Source organism: Gobius niger (genome assembly GCF_951799975.1).
Source record: "Gobius niger genome assembly, chromosome: 13".
NCBI lineage: Eukaryota > Metazoa > Chordata > Actinopteri > Gobiiformes > Gobiidae > Gobius > Gobius niger.
Window position 1 is genome coordinate 26,576,630 of NC_136864.1, and position 22,103 is coordinate 26,598,732.

At 44.1% G+C, this 22,103-nt stretch overlaps 1 protein-coding gene across 2 annotated transcripts; it reads right to left on the reverse strand.

The window, feature by feature from the left end:
* Positions 1–238: 238 nt before the first annotated feature.
* Positions 239–2,694, reverse strand: LOC306972539 (transcription factor HES-1-B-like). 2 transcript variants are annotated; one of them, XM_079569204.1, is made up of 4 exons: positions 2,513–2,694; positions 1,816–1,911; positions 1,649–1,736; positions 239–725 (listed from the first exon to the last, which is right to left on the reverse strand). In XM_079569204.1, exons 1-4 carry the CDS (start codon positions 2,609–2,611, stop codon positions 334–336), a joined length of 675 nt encoding a protein of 224 aa, XP_079425330.1. In that variant the 5' UTR covers positions 2,612–2,694; the 3' UTR covers positions 239–333. The 2 variants fall into 2 exon arrangements, with proteins under 2 accessions (XP_079425330.1, XP_079425329.1); XM_079569203.1 differs by having other exon boundaries at positions 1,816–1,956.
* Between the last annotated feature and the right edge of the window lie 19,409 nt (positions 2,695–22,103).

The window sequence follows — 22,103 nt, forward strand, 5'->3', positions numbered from 1 at the left end:
TTGTCGGAAAAACACAATTCTTTCGGTAACCAATCATTTTATTCAGTCTCACAAAAAGAGCTTTACAAAAATCTGTCGGCTGCATGAGCCAAACACATGTGCCGTATAAACACAGCTTATAGAAACCTCTTGTTGGGCGCTAGCTCTACCCTCGGAGTCACCTCTGTGCTATAGCTAAAAAGTGTTCACTTAGTGCTTTTTCTGTGTCCTGTGTCAGAGAGAGCTGCACCCAACAACACCAGCAATCCAAAACATCAACAAATAAAAATGTCCAAATCATCAGCGTATTTACATCATGTACAAAAGTCTGAGCAGAAAGTCCTTCTGACGCCGCTACCAGGGCCTCCACACAGAGTCTGCGGTGAGCGCGGGCCCGGCGGGGGACAGGAGGCTGTGGGGGCCCGCGGGGGAGAGCGCCACGCCGGGCACCAGCAGCGCCACGTGTCCCTCGGGCCTGGGCAGCAGCTGCACGCCCGAGTACAGGCTCACCAGCTCCGGGCCGAGGGCCGCCTTGCAGCCCAGCATCAGGGTGGGGGACGTAGGGGCGGGGTAGAGGGCGCCGCAGCTCATCTGGGACACGCAAGAGGCCAGGTGGTTCAACAGGCGGGCGCGCACCTCGCCGTGGACGCCTTCGCACGTGGAGAGGAAGCGGGTGACCTCCCCCACGCACTCGCTGAAGCCCGCGCGGTATTTACCCAGCAGCCCCGGGTCAGCGTGGACGGCAGCTGGACGGGATAAGAGAGAAGAGTAAGAAACAGCGCACTCGTTTTTCAACATTTTTATAGTTCGCCAACAGGTATTTGATCATTGATATTGATTATTAACAGAGGTTCTAGAGCAGGGGTTCCCAAAGTGAGGGCAACACTGTCACTGTAAAACAGCCTATGTGCTATAGCAGTGGTTTCCAACCTTTTTTGTCTCACATACTCCTTGAGTCGTTCATTTATGCACACCGAGCACCCCCTACCATGAGGATTTTGCCAAAATTATTACAAAGTGACCGACTAAACTAAATGATTCAGTATTTAATAGTGTGTTGTGTTCAGAGTATAGGTAAAATACTGTCAAAATCTAACCTTTCACTGAAAAACTCGCTCAGTTTCTCTTTCTCTTTTAATCTGAAATCATTCCAAGTACCCCCTACTAAGTGCTCGAGTACACTAAAGGGTCCCCGTACCCCTGGTTGGGATACACAGTTCTAGAGGACCGGATTTTGCCCCTGAACCAGACGCTGCCTAACCCTTGCTTCATATGGTTGACTTTAAAAAAATAGCAACAAGAGTAAAAAGTATTATTTAGCTGAGCAATTATCTGTCCATCCAGTATGATACTTTTAAAACAATCCAGTTAAAGCTGCATTATGCAACTTTTCATATACATAAAAAAAAAAACCTGACCTTGACCTTGTAGTGACCCTGTGGCCGTATGAGTGGTCAGCGCGGCGCCTCCGCTTTCCATCACAGTGGTCTCTACAACGCTCCAGAATCAAAACCTTCCACATAAGTGATCCTGGAGCGCCCCAGAGAGCACCGTGAAGGAAAGTAAAGGCCCCGTGCTGACCAATCATACAGCCACTGGGTCACTACAAGGTCAAACACACACAAATATAAACTTTCTTCTCTGAGTTGTATTCAGCGTGAAGACAGACCTGTGAGCCGGAGCCGCTGCAGGTTCCTCAGGTGCTTCACTGTCATCTCCAGAATGTCGGCCTTCTCCAGTTTGGAGTGTCTGGACGTCTGCGGGAGCGGCAAAAGTCGAGGTTATTAACGATAACTAACGTGTATTAAACATGATCGAACGGTATCAGTGCCTTACGTCTTTCTTGAGCGCCTCCAGGATCAGCATCTTCAGCTGGCCCAGGCTCTCGTTGATCCTGGCCCGTCGCCTCTTCTCCATGATCGGTTTGGACGACTGGAGAAAAGTTCGGAATGAGACGTGGATTATTATACTGTAAATCTGTTTCTATAAAGCAAGCAACACAGCGCTTTAAGGATAAAAAAAATAATAATAAAAAGTTCTTCAAATAGGCTCAATAAGGCTATGAATATAATATGAATAAGGCTATAGGCGTTGAATATGTATCGAGCATAGGCCCATTTAAAGAGCGTCAAAACAATAAATGCAATAAATGTATAATAAGCCATAAGTAAATAAGTTGCAACAAATCAAAAGGCCTTTAAAAAAAGAAAAGATAAAATGATTTAATAATATAAGTTAATGTAAGTTAACATAACAAAATAAATGCACACATGAATTAAAAAATAAACTATCGGGCCTGTTGGAAAATGGACGCTTGCTTTAAGTGCATTGACTTTCGATGGGAAAAATAAAAATATAAAGTTACTAAATTTCTTTTCATGCTTAATCCTATAGGGCTATATTTAAATCTGTGCACTATGTCAGCGCATTTCCCTGGCCTCCGCAAGAAACTGTAATAAAAATAAATTTTGAAAACTAAATAAATAAAATAGGCTAAATAAATAAAGTTATCCTATGTGGATCTCGAACGCACCTTCCTGCTCTCGGACGCAGCCTGGGGCTTGTGGTCAGTCCGCGCCGGGGTGAGGACCAGTGAGTCCGGGGTAGTTTGCTCCAGAGTCCCCGCGGGCATGTTCTCCGTGGGCCGCGCTTCAAAACAAAAACAAAAAAATAGAAAAGTCAAAGTGATGTCGAATCCAAAAGTCCGCTCTTCTCCTCCGTCCTGGCGCCAGACTGTGAGCTGCGTCCAGCCGCTCACGTTTTATTTATAGACGACGGGGGCCGCACGCGAACGGCTCGTGCGTCGTTCCACGGGTCTCGCGCGCTGTATCCAATGAGCGCGCGCACAGTTGCCTGGAGGCTGCGGGCTCGAGCGGCGCGAGGCTCCCATTGGCTGCGCACCTCCAGGGGTTTATGCGGACTTGTGTGTGTTTGTGTGTGTGTTTGTGTGTGTGTTGATGAGCGCCATTGACACGCGCGCGCACGTCTCTCAAAAACGACAACAGCGCAAACAAATGTTTTTAGTTTTACAGCACAAACGATCAGACACAGAATTCATATGTGTTTGAAGATTCAATAGGCACGATTTCTGAAAACAAATTATCTCAATCATTAGCGTACGATTATTAGCTATATGCTATTAGCTGACAGTAAGAGAAAATATGCAGGCGAGTTACTGTAACAAGAAAAGGCCTCCCACCTGTTTATTATCTTATTTAAGAATACGAATCAGAATTGGCTTGTTGCACGGTATGGCTATGCTAGTTCCTCTGACCTGAAGTTGTGAGCGCCAGTACTTCCTGTCTGTATTCCTTTCCTGGAATAATAATCATATTGTCTAGATCGGAGACACCTGTGATCATAAAGGATTGAGCTTGTCTTGAAGCTAAAGGCTAACATGCTATTAAAAAAATGAATAAAAGGCACTATTTCAAATTGTATAATACATGAAATTAATGTTAGCCTTTAGCTTCAAGACAAACTCACTGATCCTTATAAACATAGACGTCTCCTCTACGGAAATATTTACACTGTACAGCAACTCGTTCACCTGCAGGAAGTGATCATCTACCAGGAACTCACTGTTCACCACAGAATCTTTAGGAAATACCATGATTCGAACAAGTCTAAGCTAATTTTAATGGAAATTAATACGAACAGGAAGTGCTAGCGCCCATAACTTCAGGTTAGAGGAACTAGCGTAGCCACATTGTGCAACAAGCCAATAAGCTTTGGCACAAACAAGATTCACAACCTTGAAGTTAGCATATGATGACATAGTCAAAATAACACTGTCCGTGAGTTAGCACATAGCTGATTAGCAGGCGTCGTGCCATTAAACTCTAAAGACTTTTTCGAAAAGTCAATGTTATATATATATCGGATTTGGGATTTTTGTGTTGTACCCCGACACGTGACCGGGAGTGGGTGGGACTGTGGAGCTCTATAGCCCAATAACAAGAGGCCTACATTGATTCTAAACTTTGGTGGGGTAAACACTGCGGAGGCTAATTTTCTCACATTTTAGTGAAAGTGACCCTGCACGCTGTGAAATGTGCCTATAAACACATTTTTTTATTTGCCCTTTATGAAAGTCCCACTGAGATCTCTTTTTCAGGGGAGTCCTGGCCCCAGAGGGAAACCGATTGTACATGTTTTTAGTGGTAGGGGAAACCGGAGCGCCTGGAGGAAACCTACGTAGACACTGGGAGCGCATGCAAACTCCACACAGAAAGGCCCTGTCGTGGTGGGAATCGAACCCAGGACCAAGGCCGTGGGAACCCAGGGTGCTGAGGGCGCTGCAGCACACCCTAGTGGATAGTTTGTGAACTGCAGGCAATATTAACCCCTTAACTCCCACCTGAACCGAGCACATTTTCTCCAGCTTTACCCCCAGTCCAAAAGCTTCTGGAAAAAAAGGTGTGAAAATAGCGACAAAACTGAGACGAAAACAATGATGAAAATGTGAAAAAAGTTAGAAAACATTGATGAAAAAGTGACACATTTTTTTACCAAAAATGACAAAAATTGACAAAAAATGGACAAAAAAGTGAGAAAAAATTGACGAAAAATGGAGGAAAAAATGGAGGAAAAAGTGATAAGAATTTGACAAAAAAAATGCGAATAATTTGACGAAAAAGTGACAAAAAAGTCACGAAAATTGGACAAAAATGAGATCAACAAAAAAAAGTGATACAAAAAAATCTGATGTGAGGAAAAACATCAATTTAGTTTTGCAGGTCTTTCAAATGAGGCGTTACACTGGCCTACAGGATTTGGGTAAAGCTGAACTGGAGAAAATGCTCTCGGTTCAGGCGGGAGTTAAGAGGTTAATAAATAGGATTTATGCACAGAAAAAGTATTTTGGGGGTGAATTGTGTCCCTCAGCGCCCCCTCACTAAAATATCTTCCCACGGCTCTGTCCAGGACCTTCATGGTGTGAGGCACCCATCCATGTTGCATTGGGATGCCACAAATAGATAAATTCAGTGGTTTCCTCGTCCATTCCAATGAAAAAATCATATATCCACTATTGCCCGGCCCGTCCAACGACTGTTGAAAGCCCAAATGTGGCCCTCACAAATACCGCTCTGGGCCAAAGCTTATTCACTGAGAATAGCAGACTAATAGCCCAGTCTCTTGAAGGCACACTTGAGAAATGTAGACATCATGTGGCCCAGGTTGATGTCCTGTGTCCGCTGATGGACTTAAAGCCCCAGAGCATTAGACCAGCCTCTGTTTAAGTGAGTGTGTCCGGAGCAGGGAAGTGACCCAGAGAAGCAGGTCAGACTGACCACAGGCTCCCCCCCCCCCCCCGTCAGGCTCCAGCGCATCGCCTCACACGGCCCAAAAATAACCAAAGAGCGCCTCAGGTTTGTCATATAACTGTATTTGTTTTGTTAGTCTCCACTGTTTGCTCGTTCCTTGTAAAACGGCGTATTACGGCAACGATAAACCTAAAACATTCGATTCCAATCTAGATTCCCATTGAACATCCAAAACAGCGGTGGCTCCTTGTTTCCTCGGCAGATGACCGAGGGGCCCGGCTCCAATAAATTATGAGCCATCAGTGGTGTTTTCCGCGGCGCCGCCACAATCGAGCCTTTATTGAGCGGACCGCGTGGACAGAGGTTTATGGCACAATTCAGATCAGTATCAGTGTGGGAACGCCGCGGCTTCAGAGTCCGCGGAGGGACAAACAACAGAGAATTAGACCGTTTAAAACGCGCAATCTTCCCCTGTCCGAGACATCGCTGTCCAAGTGCGGCAGTTGTCAAAAGTGTGATCCTGCTTTAGTACTTTTATCTGGTCTGCAGTGGGTTACATGCAGGCACTACCTAACTTGGGGTGGCCATTTGAGAACTGAGGGTAAGAACAAGAGCGGTTCAGAAGCCCCGACAGGCCCGGTTAGAATCGTGGGGCCGTCCTTTCCGTGGACCCACCACCGGCAGGAGGAGCCATGGGGGGCTGGAGCCATGTGATTTGACCCGGCAACGGACAAGTGGAAGAAAATGGATGGATGGATTAATAACAGTGAGATAGGTTTTCAGTGACACGGGGTGGGTTGCACTTGGTGTGGGGCCAAGAGCCACACCAGGGCACCCGTCCAGCTCCATCCTTGCATTTAGGCAACTAACTCACGGCCCATGGGCTCAATATGGTTGCAGGACAAGATTTTTGGAAATTCTACTACTTTATGTCGTTATGTTGTCCCAGCGGGATAGAAGGACGGGTCAAATGCACATTTCCCTACAGTGATCAATATGAATCATATATGCCTTACATCCTGCGCCAAAGGATCAATTATAAATATCGCAAAATGTCAATCCAAGAGAAACTATGATTTGTGACAACAGTAATCAGAGGTGGGTAGTGGCCAAGTAAGAGCAACTTTACTTTGAAATAATTTTTCTCAAGAAAGTAAAGTAAAAAGCAATGACCAAAACAATCACTTAAGTAAAAGTAAAGAAAGTACTTGAAGAAAATGTTACTAAAAGGGACTATACGGAGTTTGAAAATGTTAAAATTATGAATGAGCTCAGACCTGTTCAGCACAACTGCCTCTAAAACTGTCACTCAAAAAGTTATCGGGTCCGAAGTGCCGTCATGCACGAGCTTATTATAGAACCTGCAGTTACGCTTAAGCCCTGAGGTGGCAGTCGTGAGTATAAAAATGTCCAACTTGCATCTAGCCCCTTTAAAGGAATAGTTCACCGTTTTTCCATACTGAGATATGTTCTTTCCTGAGCTTAGACGAGTTGATGTGTACCTGTCTGGTCTTGTGCACGCCCTCAGTTGCATAAAAAGAACAAAGATGTTTTTTAGCATTGACAACTCCCAATGTGTTCCTATGGCTCCAAACAGGGTGAAGTTAGAAGTGGCCACAAAGACCAGACAGGTACGTATTAACTCGTCTAAGCTCAGGTAAGAACATATCTCAGTATGGAAAAAACGGTGGCCTGTTCCTTTAAGTAGTGTGAGTACTGAGTAACTGTTTGAGCGGGGGAAAAAAAAAGAAAAAAAAAGATTTATTTTCGATGAGTAAATTGTGTGAAACAAAACATAAAATCATGTGGAATTTTTGATGTTTCCAAGAAAATGGAGATATCAAAAAATGGCATGAAAATCCAGAAAATGTAATAATTCTAAAGAACAAGATGCACAAGAACTACATCTACTTTATCGATCAAAATGAAGCATTTGCCTCTTAAATATGTAGATGAAAAAGATGAAAAAGAGAGGAAGGGTGTAGGCCCGAATAAATAAATACTTTTTCTGGGAGCCACTGAGTTGTGCGGACTTTTCTCTTTTTCATCTTCATAGTCAACTTTGGTCCTGCACACTATTTAGATTGGATGTGCGTGTTTTTCCATTTTAACCCTCTTAAATATGTACTCACAGTGGAAAAAGTAACTATTAGTTTTACTCAAGTAAGAAACAGATACTGAATAATAATTTTACACAAGTAGAAGTAAAAAGTACCGTAGGATAAACGTACTCGAGAAGTAGAACTTCTTAAAAAATGTTCTCAAGTACATTCTTGAGTAAATGTAACTGAGTACTACCCGCCTCTGGTAGTAATAAAAGTGTGCGTTAACTATGTTCTGGGTCTAATCTTATAGTCATATGCACTTAATATGCACTTCTTATTATTATTGTGATCATTTTACACCTGCTTATCATGTGCAATAATAGCTCCATAAACCTTCACCATGTACACGTGATAGTAACGATATAAAAGGGTGTGTGTGACAGTGGGCTCTCTCGGTAAGTGTGCCTCTCCTCCAGGCGGCAGTGAAGTGGCCCTCTCCATCACGCGCTCTTTCAGCGGCGTGTGTGGAGCCGAGCAGAGGGCGCACAGACAGTAGGATCATGCCGCTCTCAGCTCCAGAGCGGCTCGCGGCCCGGCCTTTGTCCCCCCTCCCGGACGCCACTTTCTGCTCCAGGAGCCTTAGACAAGGCCTCCTTTAATTGTGGAGCTGTGTGGAATACAGCAGGCACAAAGGGGCCAACAGAGTGTCCGGCCCCCAGACAAGGCTGGAAACAAGTGGTACAGGAATCCTGCCGAATGGACTGCTCCGGCTGATGTCACTGAATACATTTACCTACCTCAGAGCCCTTTCACAGCGCGCTTTGTTTTATTCGGACAAAAACCACAAGGCGTCGGGGGAGGCGCAAGTATCAATGGAACGGTGGAGCCGGAGGGGGAAATCACCCGTTGTCATGGAAACATGACCCATCAAAAAATATGGTTGAATTTAGTGGAGATGTAAAAGAGGTGTAAGATTAAACTTTGAGAGATGAAAGCCTCTATAGTCCATTCAGGCCTGTTTATACGGCCATCAAGAGAGAATCCGGATTAGGCTCATGGCGACCGCCGGCCGCACTGTAGCCCAGCGGCGGCCTGCTGCGGACACGCCACATACACCGAACAAATACCCAACACATCAAGACATTTTATATAAGACCTGTTGGTTCCACAAACCATAGAAGATCGATCACATCAGAGGAGGCCCATCCATGTAAGGTTCACAGGAGGGAGGGTGGGCTCAGGGGGGCAGCAGTTTATGTCCTGGATGTCTGCCAGGAGACACTGACACAACCATTCAAGCACAATCAGTCATTGGAAACTATTTACATTCAACAGGTCACAGATATGCCGCCAACAGTTTCCCATTAGCGTTGGGACTGTGAAAGTTGGCCTCCAGTTGCAAGAATCTTGACAAAATTCCCCTGTTCTGGTTTAGTTCTGTGTTGGTAAGCTAATTGGAAATGTATCGGACTGTTGTGGTTGAAGAGGGAGCTGAGTCTGTCAGTCTACGTTCCTCCCCTAACCAATGGTCATTCAGATCTGGGCCATGACCGCAAGGACAAGATCGCAGATACGAGCGGTCAAAATGAGCTTCAGGGTGGCTGGGCGCAGCCTTCGAGATCGGGTGAGGAGCTCAGTTACCCGGGCTGCTCCTTCAGATTTAGCGAAGCCAGCTGAGGTGGTTCGGGGATCTATTTCAGATGCCTCCTGGTCACTTCCCTGTAGAGGTGTTCCGGGCATGTCCCATTGAGAGGGGGCCACGGGAACACCCAGAACAGCTGGAGGAGGTATGTGTGGATAGGGAAGTTTGGGCATTTCTGCTCAGACAGCTGCCTTCGCGACCCAGATGGATGGACATGGTAAACAAATGGAGATTTTAAGATATACCTTTAAAGACTGGAGATAGAGTTCCCGTACAGCCTTTAGACACTACAGTGTGTTAAAGGAATAGGCCACCGTTTTTACATACTGAGATATGTTCTTACCTTAGCTTTGACGAGTTCTTTAGGACCTGTCTGGTCTTCACCCGTGCCTTCAGTCACGTAAACACAGCGCAGACGACGTTAGCATTTAGCCTCTTCCTCTCTCCTCTATAGCTCCAAAACAGGTCAAGATAGAAGCTCTTCCACGTTTTCCCTATTTAAATATGGTTACGTGAAGTGTTCCACTACAAAGTATAATTACACAAAATTAAACAATGTGGATTTTCTAAGCGGATAAAAGGGGGGACTATATTGTAAGGCGTAATAATACCAGGAGTAATTTGGCATCCGCACAGTAAAGTGAAGATTACTGCGCAGTAAAGTGAAGAATGAATTTAGCACTAGCAGGGTCCTTTCCCTTTCTATCCCAACATGGAGGCAGCTTTGTAGCAATGTTACTAATTTAGAAGATTCTTGAATAGACATTTTCTCGATGCTGAGACTTCACTCTTCACACCCTTTACTCACCCTTTCATTTTGTTGCTATATGGCAAGGAACTTCAGTCAAACGTTCCTCTGCTTCACTCTTTTAGATAGAAGGTCAACTAAACCGACGCTGGAGACACCTGTGGGAATAAAATGCACATTTTAAAGGCACACACAAAAGCGTAGAAAGGTGTTTTTGAACGGCAAGAGTCAAAACAAGCTTCCATCTGTCTGTGCGCCCGGGTCCCCTTTAAAACATTTAATTCGTCAGCGCTGAGGCAATAAAACCTAAGCCTTACTGAACTGTGGCTCCGCTTTGAATAGGCCCAAGCAGTCATTGCCCGATCCCTCATCGAACTCAAAGGAACTCAGAGACGAGGCCTCACGTTTAATTTTTAAAACCCCAACTTGAAAGGGCAGCGCGGCCACATTCATGCGCGGCCAGTCTTTAGAGCGCTAGTTAGCATGTAGATGATATGCATTCGAGTGCATTGTCACAGTATCGAAGTGTATTTGCATTTTAATATGTGCGGCGCTACCGTCCACTCCTGGTGCACCATGGGAATGTGGCTTCCTTTGTGCGCAGACAGGTTCAAACGCATTCACGTAAAGCCATGGATGTTACGGGGCATTGATCCCCGACTGCAAAAACAGCCCGAAACCAGCTGCACGGAGACGGACGCGGTGACAGCAGGACAGACTGGGCAAAGCTGTTCAACGGGACAGGGCAGTGTTTCGGTAAAAGCACGGGACATAGTTCGGGAAGGCATTTTCTTTCTTTTCTGTTCGGAGGCCATTTCATGAGCATCAGTAGAAGTGGAGATGACCAGTCTTTTTGCAGACACCTAAGTTCATCCATGGAACGAGCAGGAGAAGGAGTTTCTGAAGATGGAAGCGAAACGTTCCCAAGCAACCCAGTCCAATCGATGATATTGAAATCTTTACTGCAATGGGTAACTTCAGGATGAGTATTAGTCTACACAAACGTATTGTCTGGCAGGCATACCAAAAAGAAAATTACACGAAAGGTGTTTAAGGGACTAATTTCAAGAAATCTGTCCGTTAAGCAAGTTTGGCCCCATGGACAGATTTCTTGAAAAGAGAATGTAGAAAGAAAATGTCATTTATTCGAGGTTACTTTTTGCTTGTGTCTGCGAAAACACAACAAAACACTGCACAAGAAAACACTGCCAACTAGGTGGCCGATGTTAAGGCGTCTAGCCATATGATAATTTGCAGCCCCTGTCCCTGGTTAGGCTTTTCAAGGTATATAAAAGAATCGAAAGACGGAAAATCAGTAAAAAGCATCAAACAATACAACAATAAAAAGAAAGAAGAGAGACATATCTGACCACTTCACATCCCAAGTCTCACACTTTTGTTTGTTCTTTAGCCACAGCTTCAGCCTCTGGGAGAAAAGTCTCGGGTCCATTTGGGACTTTAGCCCCACTGGCAACGAGCTCCATAACTGTGTCCCTTTGACTGAGAACGAGGACTGACCCAGAGCAGCTCTGCACCACTTCACCCTGCAGTGACCGCTGACTCCAGCTCTGGCGCTCACTCCTTCATTGGCGCACGTGGAGGAGCAGCGGCTCTAGTCTGAGCTTCCCTGTATCTGTCGATCGTTTGTTCCAAATATTGCTGATGTGATCAAACAGAAGAACAGTTCGAACAGTGAATAGACAAGCACATTTAATGAAAGTTACCGGGCGTTCCTTGGGGTGGTGGCACTTCTTCTCGGGAAGGACAAACTAAATACAAAAACAATTACATTTTAATCATTCTAAAAAAATATATATTGTGCTTTGTGAGAATATTTTTTCTTTCTTTCTTTTTTCTTTCTTTTAGTGTAATTTCTTGAATAAATGCCTTAATTTTGTTCATTTTCTAACCCAAAAACTTGGTCGACACAGTGGCGTGCCGAAGCCAAGTGGCCCTGATCCCAATCCGGTTTATCCATATATCCACAAGTGTGTTTGCCTTGGGATTTATGAATGTGAAGATGCCCCATTCTGCAGTTCAAGATGCCTCACAAGACCGGCGTTTTGGCCACTTATGGTCGTGAAAGGCGCCCGGGGGTTTGCCCTTTCAGCTCTGGAGGACCTCTAGCCGAGTCCCCTTCACTCGGGGTAGCTCAGCCTGCTCTTTTCCCCCGGACCCCGTGTCTGTCTTGGCAGGGCGCCGCTGGGGGCTCGTTCCCCCGGGGGCCCTCCCTCCCCCTCACCTGCCGGGCTTAGCGCTCATCTCTTATGCACATAATCCCTGGTTAGCGCATGTGATCCGGCGGCCCCCGGCTCACATGCTTCCTGGGTGGCTCCTGCGTCGTCATGGAGACCCTCATCTTCTCATGACAGTTTGGCTTCAGCCGCGGCGCTAAGTCCCTCTTCAGCCTCGTCTCTGTGTCTTTCTCTGTCCGCCAAAGCCTTCTCTTGTTGTCAGGCATCGATGTCTTTTTTTTTTTTTTTTTTTTTTTTAGCACCAACTTTGGCTGTTCCCAGGCTTTAGATAAGAAACACATCTCAAAACGTATTCATCAGCTGCGCGTTTACAATATGACGGACAAAAGCTTGAGAACATTTGACAGCAACTTCAGTGGACTGTGCCATTATTGTATCATGTAGGAGATGTAGGAGTTCATCAGCGACCAATCCAAAAGTGATTAACTGCCTTTTGGTGCAACTTTATAACATTTTAGAAAACATTATTTACAGTCTACATGGAGCTACGTGGATCAGCTGCTGGATAATCACTTACAATGTTAAAATGTGGGCCGGAAGTCTAGTCTTTATCCTTTTTTACGGACCAACAGGAAGTTAGACCGAAACAAAGCCCGTTCCGGGGGAAAGGGAAATAATAAATGAGATTTAAAAATCAGTAGCCACATAGAATAATTGCCTAGATCATGTTTCAGTGTTGATTACTTAGGCCAGGGGTAGGCAAGTTTTCTTGGCGGAGGGCCGATTTTCTTTATTGTAAATAGACCAAGGGCCGAAGCCGATGATTATTAGCCCAAAGTAAAGCACGACACTGGAAAAATGAGCATCTTAAATGAGATAAATGACTTAAAATGGCTTGAATAAAAGTTCTTCTATGTTGAATTTCAGTCGGATTGAACTAATCCAAGATACAAATGCTATAGCGCCGATGGAACAAGAATAAAACCCACTTGAAATCAGCCAAATAATTGTTTTTCACTTGAAATGGCACAAAATTATCTGAATTAAGAGAATAACGACTACTAGCGGTTTTATCTCATCTAAAAACAAGAACAAATCTACTCAAACCTTAGATTTAATCTCTTAATTCAAGTTAAATGTCATTTCTTCCTTAAAACGATTATTCTTTTTCCAGTGCACTTCCTTCAAATGCCAGTGTTGTACATAATACATGACCTAACTGGGTGTATTGACAGTATTTCTACCTTTTTTTCTAATATTTTTTAAAAGTGCTCTCTAATTTGTGTGATAATGTTTCTCAAAATCATTTTGAGGGCCTGACGTTGCCTACCCCTGACTTAGGCGATTATGCTATGTGGCTAACGTAATGTAAAATATCTGAGCTGTTGTTTATGTGAATTTTTTTATTTTTATTGACCTTTATTTATAGTCCTGGCCCCAGAGGGGAATCTATTGTACATGTTTCTAGTGGTAGGCGAAACCGGAGTACCCGGAGGAAACCTACGCAGACACGGGGAGAACATGCAAACTCCACACAGAAAGGCCCCGTCCAGGTGGGAATCGAACCCAGGACCTTCTTGCTGTGAGGCGTGATCGCTAACCGCTGCGCCACCGTGCCGCGGTTAATGTCCGTGAATGTCTTATCGTTGACAAAGCCAAAGTCGCCATCCGTACTGGGTAGTTTTTTCGGAGACGCTTCGACTGTCATTTCTGGAGGCTTCGTCAGCAGCGATCTTTTAGCACCAGGCTGAATATATGCCAATCAGGGCTGGGTACTGTTAAATGGTACCTACTTGAAAAGCTCCAGTAAAAATTATTTCGGTGCCAAAGTTTCGGTACTTTTTCTCTCCAGAAGTCAATATATGACCCACAGTGAAACTAAAAACAGCAACATGAGCGTGAGCAGATAATAACCGCTTCAGCGCAAATGCATCTGTTTACTCAAAGCGAAGCAAGGCTATAACTTATTAAAACTTTTGTAATTATCAGAGATGACAGAGCTGGTGGTTATAAAAGTTTAGCTGAAAGAAACCGGCGTGATGATGTGGATCTGGTCCATGCAGCTCAGAAGGTAATAACGTCCTTACTTTTTTTTGCTGAAAATTCTGCTCAAAACATGAAGTTCCAGGTGACACTGCTGCGGCCTGTGTTACTTCTGTTCTAGGACATCCTGAGCAATAGGGTTAGATTTATTCAATCAGAAGCCCCTTACGAAAGACCAACAGGCCCGGCTAGAACCATGAGGCCGTCCTTCTGTGGACCCACCATCTGCAGGAGGAGCCATAGGGACTGGTGCTGTGTGACTGAGTGATGAGCTCGGACGACTGCCCCCACGACCCGGCAACGGACAAGTGGAAGAAAATGGATGGATGGATGGATGAAAGGGAATCTAAAAAAGTTCTGTTAAGGCACCGGTATCAGAAAGCAGACATCGTTAATGTAGTGGTATTGAAATGAAAACGAATGGTACCCATCCCATATCAACCTTTAAAGCAGGGGATGGCACGTTTTTTTTCTTTATTGTAAACAGACCAAGGGCCGAAGCCGCTGATTATTAGCCCAAAGTAACGCACAACACTGGAAAAATGACCATCTTAAATGAGATAAATGACTTAAAATTGCTTGAATTAAAGTTCTTCTATTTTGAAAAACAGAGAAAAGTGAGTGCATCTTCTTCTTCTATGTTGAATTTGAGTCGGATTGAACTAATCCGAGATACAAATCCTATAGCGCCAATGGAGCAAGAATAAAACCCACTTGAAATCATGTGAAATGACAGAAAATTATCTGAATTACGAGAATAACTACTACTAGAGGTTTTATCTCGTCTCAAAGGACCAAATCTACTCAAACCTTAGATTTAATCTCTTAATTCAAGTAGATTCATGTCATTTGTTCCTTAAAACGATTATTCTTTTTCCAGTGCACTTCTTTCAAATGCCAGTGTTGTACATAATACATGACCTCATTGGGTGCATTGACAGTATTTCTACCTTTATTTCTCCCATTTAACTCTAATAGTGTTACAAGTACTCTCTGATTTGTGTAATAAGGTTTCTCAAAATCATCTTGAGGGCCAGAGGTTCTACTTTAAAGGGACTAGATAGAAGTTGACATTTTTATACTCGCCACTGCCGCCTCAGGTTTTGCGCGTAACTGCAGTTTCTATATTAAGCTCCTGCATGACGGCACTTTGGACCCGAATTAACCACCTTTTGAGTTTGAGTGCAGGATTTTAGAGGCAGTTGTGGTGAACAGGTCATTCCTACACATTCGGACACTGCTGGAGCAAGTGCGGGGTGGAAAAAAACATCATTTTTAAATGTTTAAACTCCGTCTAGTCCTCTTTGAACAACAAAGCACCGACGACAGCTACTTTTGATAACTATATCGAGTCATCTAATCGCTGTACCGCTCTATTTCCACCATCTGTTACCACAAAGACAGCCCCGCCTCAGGCCCCTTTGTGCCCAGATGAGCCTTTTTGGACATGCAGACGCGACGCGCACGTTATACAATAATATGGTTATGACTAACATCTCCCTCACGTGTTTCAGCGCATTGTGTCGTGTTCTGTCGATGCCGGACAAATGTGTTTTTGTTATGGCAGAAGTCGGGACACTTGAGGTCCTGTCTTCTTTCACTGCTGGCAGAGCGTCCCGTTCTCATGCCTTTCCGCAAACAAAAAGCAGATGCATCCCCTCTATGTCTAATTTAAAGCGCCTATAGCGGTCCGAATAAGGCCTGACCTGGTTTTTATTGTCAGTGTAATCTGTAAGGTGAGATTGGATGATACACTCTTTTCATCCGGTACCACTGTCGTCCTGTGAGCGCGGATCGAGTTTCGGCAGCGCGGCTCTCAGCCCTCGGCATTTAGCTTGTTTAAAGTGAGGCAGGTCCTGGGGGACGCGCCGACCCGGGACGCTGTGTGGCCCCACAGTAACAAGTGTCCCAGTGATAGGGCCGGTCCTCCCCCTGTGTGAACGCCGTGTGAGAGGCGGTCCGTCCGTGCCCCGCCACCTCCGCACAAGGCCCTCCATTGACTTCTAACCTGTTGAGGGCCCGAGGCAGACAAAGGGCCCTGGGGCGGGGCCCGTCCCTCCGACAAGCCTGTGAACAAACGGTAACACGGCTGCAACTGTCCACCCCCTGAATCACTGAATTTATTGACCAACCACAGCGCCCATTCACACGCACGGATCTATCATTTTAACGCCGCAGCGGAGGGTGGAAGAAGAAGCCGGAACAAAAGCAGTGACAAAAACACAAGTATGTCAGGCCGACTGCTTCTGTGGGGAGGGGACTTTATGTTGGGCGATGTGCTTTTAGGATACGATACCGCAAACCACTGTGCAAGGTCTGAAGGCAAGGAAACGATTCTTAAACTCGCCAGATAGAATATTGTCCCATCAGACAATTGCAAGCCTCCAACAGTGGGATTCAGGTCCTGAGCAAAGCATTTTTGGAATAATGCAACATAAATGTAAACCATCGGACACATTTCGCCTGGTGAAGCACTGTTTGAACCAAATCACAGCACAACAACCTTTTTCAAGTAAAACTGATGGAAATATTGGACTAAAACAGGGGTGTCTAAACGTTTTCCACTGTGGGCTGCATGTTGTGTCGACTGAATGGAGGCACACAGACACAGACAGTTGCAAATACAGTGAAACATCCAGTTGGATATAGAGTTGGATGACTGTTGAAACGTCTTAGTTCAGGGGTCTCCAACCTTTTTTACCCAACAAGCTACTTTTACACAATATGAACATAGATACAGACGGCATCTCTGGAATCGCCCATATATGGTCATTTTTGAAAACAGTTAAGGGGGAAAACAATTTTGAAAAAATGAAAATTTTCTCTAATTATTCAAAAACTACTTTAACAAATGCTGAAATATAAATATAGTTTTCTACTAAATAATGATACAAAGACATGGGGAGGAGCAAAGTGGTTCAACAGCCCATAAATACATAAATAACGGAGAATGCTAACTTGATGCTACATGTTAGCATCGGGCTAATGCTAACGGCTAGCTAGTGCTTGCTACAACTGCCATTTTTTCACTTCTACTGAACAATCTGCTGTGAGAAAATAGCTATATGGGCCCGATTTACACTGGACTTTATTTAAGTGATAAATAAGTTCATATTCCACCAGAAAATGTCTAAAAAGAGGAAAAATTGTGTTTCTCTGAAGATTCTATTTTCCCCCTCGGCGAAGCCACGCCCCCTTCTATGACGAGATGCCGTCTGTATCTATTGGAGAGCTACTTATGTTCAAAAGCACTTGGGTGGAGTTCATCCAGAAGAATTACTTGCCAAGATGGTATTTCAAAGAAAGTGACTTGAGTTTGGTCCTTATACTTTACTATATTGAACCAACTGTTCACAGATTGTGTTCAGCATGTTCAGAACAAACAGAAAATACATCTGTAATTTGAGTTATCAAGCGTGTAGAGATGTAAAAAGTCTTTGGCGAGCTACCTGGAAAGGCTTGGCGAGCTACTGGTTGGAGATGCCTGTCTTAGTTGATACAACATTGAATCAAAACTAAAAGTCCAGTTGAAATAGTTAATTTTTCTAAAGAGTTAAACTGGATACACTCAGCAGAGGTTTGATCCAGGCAATCGCACCTTATTTAGCCTTAGGACCTTAATGACAGCTTTTTTAATAAAATATTGCTCTGAGGGTCGCACATCGGGCACAAATAGAAGGACAGAATTAGAGTTTGGACCAAAAAGCAAACAGTATACAGTAGGCGTACTTACTGTGAACGGCGCTGTCCTCCCTGCCCCCCTGCGGTTTACGCCCCTGCCCATTCAGACCCCGGGCAGTGATAAAGGAAGGCCGGCCAGCGAGGGGACCACAGTCTGGGGACAGAAGGAGGAGAGGTCTGAGGGTCACCAGCCTTTTAGCAGTCGTTAGCGTCTTTGTGTCGCCAGTAAAATGAGGCCGACCGTAAGCTAGCATCATGTCGGCCCTGTGTCCCGACCATCAATCACTGACCGCGAGCCTTTGGAGGAGATCCCGCCGCAGACTGACGATTGTCTGCCCAAAGAATACAGGGCTGGAGGAAAGTGACTTTTATTGGAACCATCTGAGAAACATTTGCAGTTGGGAGAAAGAAAACCGAAAATGGAGGCAGACACAAAAGTTTGACAAGGGGACATTGATATGTGTAGCCACACAGTGTGGTTGCCTACGTGCAGCAACACTAAAGAATGGTCATTTTGACTAAATTATAAAGCTTTGATTGGCAATAGTAAGGGCCCCTAGCATACCTTTGTGATGACATTGCACTAAAAACATTTAAGTGTTAATTAAGCCTGTAACAAGTGGTTTGTTAGCTGCAGGCTACATAAAAGCCCTTTACCGTAGCATTTGTGATCAACTTTTTTATGTGTCACCATAGTTTTTATTTCATTTTATGTATTTATTTAAAGGGTCTAGATGCAAGTTAGCCATTTTATACTCACTACTGTCACCTCAGGTCATACGTGTAACTGCACCTTTTATATAAAGCTTGTGCATGACGGCAATTCGGACCCGAAGTAACACCTTTTTGAGTGACAGTGCAGGATTTCAGTTGTGGTGAACAGGTCTGAGCTCATTCTACACATTAGGACATGGCTGGAACATGTAGGGGGAAGAAAATACATAATTTTGACATTTTTAAACTCTGTATAGTCCCTTTAAAAGGGGCAATGCACATTTATGAACAAATATCAATGTACTGGAATTAGCCAAAATGCTATATATCTCCTGTTGTCCATAGACAAGTGTTTCAAGCAGACAAACCCAAATTCATTAGCATTCATATACAAATGCAATAAACAAGACTGCTATGCACCATTGGCCAACATAACATTACAAAATGATGTGACTATAAATATATATATATAGAGCACTAAATATGCTCTATATTTGAACATATCTCAGACACTTATAAGTGTTGGAGATATTTGCACCACTTTGACAATATTGCTCCCAGACATTTTGAAAGTTATAAACTCATCCATGTGAAGAATTGTGTTGTTAGAAATGCATTAGGAAAGTTAATGAGTTTGGACCACAATCAACAATAGAAAATGTACTCACTCCGTCATCATCTTGTCTGTAAATAAACCCAGGAATAGGGCCTTTAAGCACTGGCTTTTTGTGTGACATTTATGCCTAAAATGTTGCCTACTTGCCAAATCTTTCTCCAATATTATTTTTAAACTGAAATGTAAATAAAGTGTGCAGCCAATAAATTAATGACTATGACAGTTTGCTGAATGTCTCTCCATTCACACTAGCTATCCTTTTCGGAATGTAAAAATAAAATCCTTAAAAAAATACAATAAACAGAGCTATCGAGGCCTAATTAAAAAATAGTTAATATAATCATTTATGGAAATTGTATTTTCTCCCTCTCACCTATTTAACTATTAAAACCCCCACGCTTTGTTTGCTGGAGGATTGCTCATTGCTGTGGAAGACTTAGCTTGGAGTGTGTGGCAACTTCTCAGCCGCTTCTTTACAAATCTGTTTAAGCAAAGACAAAAGGGGGAAAGAAAAATGTTTGGGATTGAATAACAAACAGAGACATGGCCCAATATGTTGAAAATGCGCAGCGCCGAGGCCAAGCTTGAGAAAACCTTTAGCAGCGTGGGGCTGGCTGTGAGGAAGAATGGCTGTGTGTTTTAGTGTCTTTATGCCCATCTGTTGCTGCTACGCCACAAAGGCAATACAGCAGAGCGTACACAAAACCCCGTATTGCTTTGTGAAGAGGCAACACTATCCCCCGAAACTACACGGCAAACATGGACCTCCTTAAGCAGGATATCCCGGCTCACCAAACTATTTGCCCAAAAGATGATCCGCAGAGACACAAATTCATGACACCTCCTCGTACGCATCATGAATATTCTACGGGACAGTCCTTTCTGTGGGTACAAGCTTTGGTCGCAGCCCCCTTGGCGTATTCAAGAGTACTCCCCCCCCCCCCCCCCCAAATCCGCCCATTCACCAGCGTAGGCCCTGATCTCCACATGAAATGATAGCTCCTCCGCAGGCCTTTAAGCGCCCATATGCCAGGCAGAGAGCAGGCTGGGAAAGCTCATAATTGATCAGTGAAGTCCAGGGTCTGCCCCCCACGACGGAGCGGAGAGCGGGTCCATACACGGAGTTATGAGCGCGAGCAGTCGACATCGCATCCACACATTCCAAAGAACATACACTGCTTTGCACACTTCAGACACACAATTATAAAAAAGGAAAATGTGTTTTTCTTTCTGTGGCGTGTAATTTATATTTCAGTCGACTTGTGCCCGACGCCACCTGCTGGCAAAAAAAGGGAAATGAAGCAAGTTGAAATCCCAAATTAGCAGCATAGGTTACATTACATCTTTCTGTTATGGGCAACTTTATCATTCAAAAGACCATTTTTTGAATTCAATAGGCTGTGCACAGACTGTTGCAACATGATGCTAACTTCCAAAAGTAAACCTTTTCCTGTGTGTTTAATTTCTACAGAGTTAGCCGTGTCTAGTTGAAATATACATCTAAACACTGTTTGGCAGAAAACAATCTTCTGTCGGATAATTACAGCACATTAACTTTACCCGGGATGTAAATACTTTACCAGAGACGTCCATGTTTAGAACTGAGTGCAATAGCACTAGTAGTGATGAGCTGAGCCGAGGCACCGATACACGTATCATGCGCTGAAAGCAATGCCTCAGCCGAGCGGTATCACCAGCGCATCACTTTGAGAAAAGTCACGTGACCGACAGTCACTGTGTCATTTTGTATCATGTAGTGTCGTACGCAACGTGCAGCGGCGAGCAGCAGGGGGCGCCAGCTGAACGAGAGCATCGCCTGGCTCATGTTGTCTTTCGGGATTCATGTACCACACGCCGATCCTGCGGGTGCTCCCGGGCTCGAGTGTCCGGCCTGGGCTGCCCAAATCTTTGGGCACGAGGCAATTCTCCAATTCTGCCCTGATAACAAAATTATTCAACAGATAGCGTGTAAAGCACAAGAGCCATCTCTTTCACATCCATATTGAAGTGCAACACAAACACAGACTGATATATATATGATATATTGTTCATGTAGCTCTGTAAGCAGAGCGCTTGGTTGGAGGTCACAGGGTCGTGAGTTCCAATCAAATGATGGTCTATGGTAGTTTAGTCTTTACATCCACTGGTGAACATAAGCAGAAACACTCCTGGTGTCATATTATTGTTACAGGCACTATCCTTTATTAAATCTTGGTCAGTGACTTCATTTTTAGAAGGTTCTCATTTATTTGTTTCTATTCTCATTATCCAGAGCAGTTTTCCTCTTTCTAAATTCTCACTCTCAGCTGGTTAAACAGTTCAATCCTGACAATCTGGCTCATATTTGTGAATAAGAATAAATGAGCTCAGTCAGTGTTGAGTTTGCTTTTTTCAGGCTCATTGCTGCAATGCAATTTCATCACCAGATGGCGCTTATAAGCCTACCAACACTGCGTGATACTGTGGGACACAATTTGTAAAAGTGTGTGACACACACACACTGAGACATCATGTACTCATCACTAAGGGCCGAAATTCAGCTCCCACGGTGGATCACAGGATGCATATACGGTAATACATTTTTCCAATAAATGAATAATGAGCTGTGATTTGCTCAAAGCCCCAACTTGACTGTAGCTTCATTAATAACAACGGCTTACACTGGTATTGCACTTTACAAGCTTTACAAGTATATATAGTCATTATTCATTTACCACTTGGTGGTGGTAAGCTCTTATGGAAGCCACAGTCGCCCTGGGGCAGACTGTCCATTTACCATGTGGCTATATAATGTGTTGTTCACATCCTTAGCTCTTATGTCAGTGCCCTCTGCTGGACACGTGTGGAACTCTTTCCTTTTTTAAAATGTAATGCCCCCTAGTGGCTAGAAAGAGCATTCTGGTTATTCTTTAAAATCTCCGCTCAGGAATGGGCTAGAGACTTTTTTTTACATACTCTGGAATTTATGCTCTACAGGGCAGGGCCAGATTAAATAATCTCCGCCTGCGGCCCGGGCCATATATTACTGAACAAAATATGATGCTAACAAAGAGCTAAACAGCTCCATCTGAACTTCATTATGAAACACTGACATTTAAGTTTTCTTCAGTTATTTTCTTTGTCATTTACCAAAAAATGTGCACAAGGAAATGTTTTTACCCCACACTGGCCAA